Source organism: Thamnophis elegans, chromosome 12 (assembly GCF_009769535.1).
Source record: "Thamnophis elegans isolate rThaEle1 chromosome 12, rThaEle1.pri, whole genome shotgun sequence".
In the NCBI taxonomy this organism is placed as follows: Eukaryota; Metazoa; Chordata; class Lepidosauria; order Squamata; family Colubridae; genus Thamnophis; species Thamnophis elegans.
In genome coordinates, this window is record NC_045552.1 from 4,990,491 (window position 1) to 4,998,135 (window position 7,645).

A 7,645-nucleotide genomic window follows, 5' to 3' on the forward strand; every position below is an offset into this window, starting at 1 on the left:
TGCAAATGACTGAGCTCGCCAGTAGGCGGCCACAAAAGACTCTATTACCCAGTAGGCTCCGCGCCTAGGAATGTAAACATCCGCGCTCCTGCCCGCCCTATCCTTGCCACGCAGACCGGCCGCTTCCGCCTAGGAGCTGGATTGGGGTCCGTTGGAGGTGAGCGAGGTTCTGTTGCCAGGGGCAACCCCGGATGCAGGAGAAGCTGGACCGCGCAGCATCGCAGGGGGCGCTTTTTTTTGTCCCAGGTCGCGGATGCCCGGGAGGAGAAAAGGTTTTACGCGGCGGCCAAGTTCTTTTGCGGACGGGAAACCTGGGAGATACACCCGATGCTGGATTCACGGGGCAGCCGAATTAGGAGCTCGGTCTAGTTGGGGCGCCCCATATGGGCTCATCATCCTGAGAGAGGGGCGAAGGCACCATTTGTGCCAGGATGGGGCGGGAGGCAGCATCCAGTCTCCAGCGCTGGCCTGATAAAGGCTGCGAGAGACGCCCGTGTTAGCTGTTTCTAAAAGGGAGGGTGCTTGAAAGAGAGAGGAAGGGCAAGGAAAGAAGATGAGGGATATTTAGTAAAGACACAAGACATTATAAAATGATGTGTTTTATGTTTTATTTTAGTGCAATGATATGGTGTAATGGTGGAGGCACCAGGCTAGAAACGGGGGGGGGGGGGGGTTCAGTAAATTCTGGTTCAGCCTTAGGTATGAAAGCCACCCCGGGGGACTTTGGGCCAATCACCAGGAGGTGGTGAGTTCTAGTCCTGCCTTAGGCATGAAAGCTGGCTGGGTGACTTTGGGCCAATCACCAGGAGATGGTGAGTTCTAGTCCTTCCTTAGGCATGAAAGCCAGCCAGGGGACTTTGGGCCAATCACCAGGAGATTGTGAGTTCTAGTCCTTCCTTAGGCATGAAAGCTGGCTGGGTGACTGTGGGCCAATCACCAGGAGATAGTGAGTTCTAGTCCCACCTTACACATGAAAGCCAACTGGGGGACTTTGGGCCATCACCAGGAGATGGTGAGTTCTAGTCCCGCCTTAGGCATGAAAGCCAGCTGGGGGACTTTGCGCCAATCACCAGGAGATTGTGAGTTCTAGTCCTGCCTTAGGTATGAAAGCCGGCTGGGGGACTTTGGGCCAATCATCGGAGGCAGTGAGTTCTACTCCTGCCTTAGATATAAAAGCCAGTTGAATGACTTTGAGTGAGCAGAGTTCTCCTTCTATATCCAAATATATATTTATGACATGATCTTCTGGATATCTCTAGATAATACCATGAGAGTCAGTTTTGAGTCTCAACCAACCATCGTTGTGCCTGACTCCCTTATCTCTCTTTCTATACAGCTTCTCCGTCTTAATTTACCATGGCTGGTAAAACTGGATCAGAACATCTCTTTAATGCAGCCACTGAGGTCGAGACAACTGGAGCGTTGTTGAGCAACAAGTAAGTTATGACAAGATCATTTTGCTTTTTCTAGCCGGATACCCTTAAAGTGTTGAATACAACTCCTATCCTCCCCAGCCATCACAGCTAAGAGGCATTGTGGGGTCCTTGATGCTGTCTGAGCTTGGTTGTTTTCTTGCAGACGTTTCATTACCAACTAGGTAGCATCATCAGTGCTAGAAGGGAATAGGATTTGCTTTCATTTTATATACTAATGGCTTGCCCTTCATTGTTGGTGGGAGTGGAGTTGATGGTTCCTTGATTAGATTGTTGTTTACTGCTGTTTATCTGGGTTGGTAGTTCCTTGATTGGGGTATTGTGTTTTTTTGACTGTTGGTCCAATGTTAATGTTGGTGTTAATTTCTGTTCAACTGGGTGTTGATTGCTGGTGAGAAGATGTTTGGGTCTTTTTGTTTCCTTTTTGGCATTGGATTGTCTCTTTTGAATGGTATATAAATGTTGTTTATCTCTATGTGCCTGTTGATGGCCAATTTGTCTGAGTGAAATTCCTTAAGAGGAATTGTAATTTAACACTCTTGAGGACAACAGAGTTGGAACACTGCTTTTTAAAAATAGCTGGGGAACTGACACGTCTATGGACATAGTCACCAGGTCATGGCGGTCCCAAAGTTGCTTTTCAAAAGGCAGCTGGATTCCCCCTCCCTTCTCCCCCCCATGTTTATGTGAAGACCATTCTTCTAATTCTTTCGTGCCCTTCTGACTTTGTGTCCTTTCTAGGATCAACATCCCAGCACTCTTGCCCCAAGGCCCAGCCAAGGAATGGCTAGATCAGCGTCGGGCTACCATTCGCCCCTGGGCCAACTTTGTGGACCAGAGGCGTTTTGCGAAGCCTCAGAATTTTGGGGTGCTGTGTAAACGGCTTGTCCGCAACGTGGAATATTTCCAGAGCAATTACGTCTTTGTCTTCCTAGGACTTATCGTCTATTGCCTGTAAGTAGAGTTCACTGCTTCTTTGTTTACTTGTGGGGATGAGGAATTCTCCTGATTCTGTGCTGCAAATATCACTGAGGATAGCAATAGCACTTACTTAGAGCCGAGGTGGCGCAGTGGTTAGGGTGCAGTACTGCAGGCCACTTCAGCTGACTGTTATCTGCAGTTCGGCGGTTCAAATCTCACCGGCTCAAGGTTGACCCAGCCTTCCATCCTTCCGAGGTGCGTGAAATGAGGACCCAGACTGTGGGGGCGATATGCTGACTCTGTAAACCGCTTAGAGAGGGCTAAAAGTCCTATGAAGCGGTATATAAGTCTAACTGCTATTGCTATTGCTATTATATACCACTTTTGTCAGAGTGTGCACAGCGTGACTACTGTTTTGAGACAACCCAGCAGCAAAATACAGTACACAGAGGTTTTGTCTTTCAAACTGTGGTTTAAATACAGGACTTATATATACATATATACACGTGTCAGGAAAATACTAGGCAAGCAATCAATCTTCAATTCTACATGGAGAACTACAATGGAGAGAAGTAAACGAGGAGAGAGAGAAAGAGATGCCCTCACATGGCCTCTCTTATATATACAGCTTCTTAAAGTGGCAGTAACCCTGCTGACTCATTCCCATTTCATCATCCTGGTTTACAGCCTTAGAGCAGCCGGTCAGCTATTAAATCATCATTACCCTGACAGCTTTACAGTGTTTTACAACCCTCTCTAAGCAGTTTTCAGAGTCAGCCTCTTGCCCCCAACAATCTGGGTCCTCATTTTACCCACCTCGGAAAGATGGAAGGCTGAGTCAACCTTGAGCCTGGTGAGATTCGAACTGCTAAATTGCAGGCAGATGGCAGTCGGCAGAAGTAGCCTGCAGTACTGCACTCTAGCCACTGCACCACCACAGCTCACAGACCTTCATTTGTGCAGTGAAAGTCCCCGAAGCCCGGGGCAATCCCTTGAACCACCTTTGGCAGTCCCGACCGTGCACTCAAAACTCTGCTCCTTCGACACATGCATTTCAAGAAGACGCTTCCAGCCCCCAATTGTGGGGGAGAACAAATGGGAAATGTGTTCCCCTATGTTCCCTCCCGTAGTTTGCGCCTGTGTGCTGTCAGCTGTATGTGAAAGACCCAAAGAGATCAGCAGAAGAGTCCCATTCTATGCTCACGGGCGTCTGTGCCTAAGGGGATGAGGAAGGGTCAAACCTTTGTCATGAAGAGCCAAGGTGGTGCAGTGGTTAAATGCAGCACTGCAGGCTACTTCAGCTGACTGCAGTTCTGCAGTTCGGCTGTTCAAATCTCACCGGCTCAGGGTTGACTCAGCCTTCCATCCTTCCGAGGTGGGTAAAATGAGGACCCGGATTGTTGTTGGGGGCAATATGCTGACTCTGTAAACCGCTTAGAGAGGGCTGAAAGCCCTATGAAGCGGTATATAAGTCTAACTGCTATTGCTAAAAGGATTCTGAGTGGCCTGTACTCAGGCACATTAGGGAGCATTCAGGGCCTAGTAAATAATCCACCTTTTGTTCCCAGGCATATACAATTTTAGTTTGCAGAAAATGTAGAAAATAGCCACCAAGGAAACCTGTAAAGGGATTAATTAATTAACCCAAATATACAAGTAGTGATTAGGGGACTGGAGGCTAAAACATAGGAAGAACGGTTGCAGGAACTGGGTATGACTAGTTTGATGAAAAGAACGACCAGGGGTGATAAGGTAGCTGTGTTTCGAGATCTCAGGGGCTGCCCCAAAGAAGAGGGAGTCAAGCTATTCTCCAAAGCACCTGAGGGCAAAGCAAGAAGTAATGGGTGGAAACTAATCAAGAGGAGAAGCAACTTAGAACTAAGGAGGAATTTCCTGACAGTGAGAACAATCAATCAGTGGAACAACTTGCCACCAGAAGCTGTGGGTACTCCAACACAGGAGGTTTTTAAGAAGAGATTGGATATCCGTTTGTCTGAAGTGGTATAGGGTTTCCTGCCTGAGCAGGGGGTTGGACTAGAAGACCTCCAAGGTCCCTTCCAATTCTGTTATTCTGTTCTATTCTACTCTATTTTATTCTATTTTTGTATATGTACAAAAGTCTTCCATTCTTAGTTGCAATGGGTTTAGCCAGCTTTTTATTAATTCAATTTTAATTCCATGGAATTAGCAAGAAAATTAGTGGGCTCCTCCATGTTGTTTGCATTTAACCCCACTGGTCTTTCCTTCCCACCTGTCAGCATCACCTCACCTTTACTTCTGATTGCGCTTGCGGTGTTCTTCGGGGCCTGTTACATCATGTACTTGAAGACCCAACAGTCACAGCTTGTTCTTCTTGGTAAGTAGCAATCTTTTGCTCCCACGGGGCTTTGCTGGATGGGGAATTCTGGGAGCTGAAGTCCTCCAGGCTTCAAGTTGCCACGGTTGGAGACCCCTGCATTAGCTAGCAAACTTAAAAAGCATTCTCTTTGTTGTGGAAAAGACAGGACACAGAAGCCAGCTCTTCAGAGAAGGAAAAAGTTTATTGCGCAAGTTCAGAAGCAATGGCCTGAACCCCGAATGACAGCAGGAAATTCCTTTTATAGTTTTTAGCTTTTAGCTAAAGCCATCTGTTAGTTTTGGATACACCCCTCAAGATTTGCCCTTGAGTTACAGCAATATTATGCCTACAGGAAGTTATAATACATAGTCAGCCAACGGTCAAACATAGCATACATTTTGAGGAACTAAAATGTGTCTTCCAGACAGATTTACAGTCAAGCCAGCAGATACATTAAAATAGAGACTTTGCTTCAGCAGATTTCATGTGCAGACTTCCTAAAAGCAAACCTTTGCAATTTCTATATATGAACAGTTAAAGCTTAATATCATGAGACCCTAGTTTGGTTCAGGCTTAAGGCCTACTACTTTGGTTCAGCCTGCCACCTCATCTTGACAATAAAAGTCTTCGAAAGCTCCAAGAGTTCCAAGAATAACCAGCAGATGGTGCTGTACCAACAAGAACAGTGTCCATCTTGCACAAATTTCCATACTTTGCTAGGCTTCAGCCTTCTCATGTATTTCTAAACCACAGAAAGCAAAGATTTGACTTCAAAAGCTGGCATCTCTTCAGTCAAGCATTCAAGGCTGCCCCCTTCTCTCTCTCTCTCTCCCCCTCTCCGTCTCCCTCTCTCTCTCCCTCTCCCTCCCTTCCTCTCTTTCTCCCCCTCTCCCCCCCCTCTCTCTCCCTCTCCCTCTCCTTCCCCCCCTCCCTCTCTTTTTTTAACAATTGAAGCCCAGCCTGCTTTCTACTTGAACTGTCTTTCCCTCCAGGGCGAGAACTCAGCACAGCCCATCAATACAGTCTGGCCGGAGCTGTCTCTTTTCCTTTCTTCTGGCTGGCGGGCGCTGGCTCAGCCGTCTTTTGGGTTCTGGGTGAGTAAACAGGAAAACGCCGTTCCGGGTGGACTGCCCTCCTCTGGCTACAGGCTCCTTGGGGGCTCTCTGAGTTTGGAGGGTTTCTTGCAGACGTTTCGTTCCCAAACTAGGTAATATCATCAGTGCTAGAAGGGAGTGGGGTTTGCAGGTTGGAGGAGAAGGAGAAAGTGAGGAGGAAGAGGAGGAGGAGGAGAACATCAGTGGGGTCCCTGGTGCTCTCTGAGCTTGGTGGTTTTCTTGCAGACGTTTCGTTCCCAAACTAGGTAACATCATCAGTGCTAGCAGAAAACCACCAAGCTCAGAGAGCATCAAGGTCTCCTCAGTTCAACTCTTGAGCTACAAATATTCTCTATTATCATTACTCCTCTGTCTTTGCTCATATTTTGAACCATGCGTGTTTGATGGCCTTAATCCAGTTTTGATTACCGTTGACGGTCCGTAATTAGGGCTTTGGGTATTTTCATTGTTGCCACAGCAACCATTGCAAGCCTAATTGTAAAATTAAGTGTTCCAATTTTCTCCTCCTGTTGCTTCTTCCTTGCAGAAGAGCACCTATGCTGGTTTCTCTGTGAAAAAGGGGTGAAGGACTTAACTTTACAAAGCTCCATCTCTGGAACTGCAGCCCCATTAAATCCTGCTTTCTGGGATTCTATTTTATCACACTGTGTGTTTGAATCTTCCCTTCCTTTCCTACTCGGGTTCATCCAGTTTTTTTACCCTAAGGCAGGGGTGTCAAACTCAAGGCCCACGGGCCGGATCTGGCCCTTGGGATGCTTAGATCTGGCTCCCGGGGCCGCCCTGGGAATGAGCGTGCAGGGAAGGACAGGAAAGGGGAAAGGGAAAGAGGAAAGAAAAAGAAGGGAAGACGGGAAGAGAGCAAGGAAGGAAAAATAAGGAAAGAGGGGAAGGAAGAAGAAAGGAGAAGGAAAAGGGAAGAAAAAGAAGGAAGGAAAAAGAAGAGAAGGAAGGAGAATATATTGAGAGAGAGGGAGGGACTCAGGAAAGTCCTGCCTTAGCACTTGGACACCACAGGTGCCCCTGACGTGAGTGACATCCAGCTGGCCACGCCTACCCTGACCCTGCCCATCCCAGCCATGCCTGCCCCCCCCCCCCCGAGGTCAAACACAATCCTGATGCAACCCTCAATGAAATCAAGTTTGACCTCCTCCCCCCCCCCCCCCGCCCTGCCCTAAGAGATCCTTAGGAGCTCTTAAGACGAAAAGTCCCATCGCTGTGAACCCGAGACGGGGACGAGCTAGATCGCCCCGTGGCCTCCTTTCCCACGGATTTCTCCTGTCGTTCTCTGCAGGCGCCACCTTGGTGGTCATTGGTTCCCACGCCGCCTTCCACGAACTGGAATCCGCCGAGACCGATGAGCTGCAGATGGAGCCGGTGTAAAAAAGCTGCAGAACCTCCTCTCAAGCCCATCTCCCCTCTCCCCTCCCGCATTCATTGGCTGTTACATTGCCTGCGTATCCCAATCGCTGCTATTTCATTCCAGGTTGAGATGCCGACTTAAACTGCAATGCCTCCCGAACCTTGAAAACTCCCCCTGGCTCCCCTATATCGAGGATGTCCTTCCGTTTCTGATTTTTTTTTTTTTAGATATTTCTCCATCTCTGAAGGTCTAATTCCCAGTAGCCGTGGTTTTTTTTTATTTTTTCATTGCGTATGTAGTAGAATGCCGCTGCGAGATTCTCCCCTCTGTAAGTTTTTAGATCTCCTCCTTGCTTTCCCCGTAGCTTAGAAGCCCCCCCATGCAGAAAACCTCCTCCCTCCTCCTGCCTCTGATCGGCTGCATTAAAGAAAACGGTGACATTAATCCATGCCTCCTTGTGAGTGTTTTAACGCGTGTA

At 47.9% G+C, this 7,645-nt stretch overlaps 1 protein-coding gene across 2 annotated transcripts; it reads left to right on the forward strand.

Annotated features, from left to right (window-relative positions):
* Window positions 1–71: 71 nt before the first annotated feature.
* RABAC1 (Rab acceptor 1) lies at window positions 72–7,611 on the forward strand. Of its 2 annotated transcripts, none has more exons than XM_032228685.1 (6): window positions 72–157; window positions 1,337–1,436; window positions 2,175–2,387; window positions 4,613–4,710; window positions 5,685–5,786; window positions 7,099–7,611. In XM_032228685.1, the coding sequence occupies exons 2-6, from the start codon at window positions 1,357–1,359 to the stop codon at window positions 7,185–7,187; spliced, it is 582 nt and encodes a 193-aa protein (XP_032084576.1). In that variant the 5' UTR covers window positions 72–157; window positions 1,337–1,356; the 3' UTR covers window positions 7,188–7,611. The 2 variants fall into 2 exon arrangements, with proteins under 2 accessions (XP_032084576.1, XP_032084577.1); XM_032228686.1 differs by lacking the exon at window positions 72–157 and adding an exon at window positions 164–272.
* The last annotated feature ends 34 nt before the right edge of the window (window positions 7,612–7,645 follow it).

What these genes read in the sequence shown, in the direction of transcription:
- RABAC1 (XM_032228685.1), top strand. Translation starts at nt 1,357, where the DNA reads ATGGCTGGTAAAACTGGATCAGAACATCTCTTTAATGCAGCCACTGAG. An exon ending in GGACTTATCGTCTATTGCCT is followed by an intron (nt 2,388 to 4,612) that starts GTAAGTAGAGTT and finishes CCCACCTGTCAG; the next exon opens with CATCACCTCACCTTTACTTC. An exon ending in AGCCGTCTTTTGGGTTCTGG is followed by an intron (nt 5,787 to 7,098) that starts GTGAGTAAACAG and finishes CGTTCTCTGCAG; the next exon opens with GCGCCACCTTGGTGGTCATT.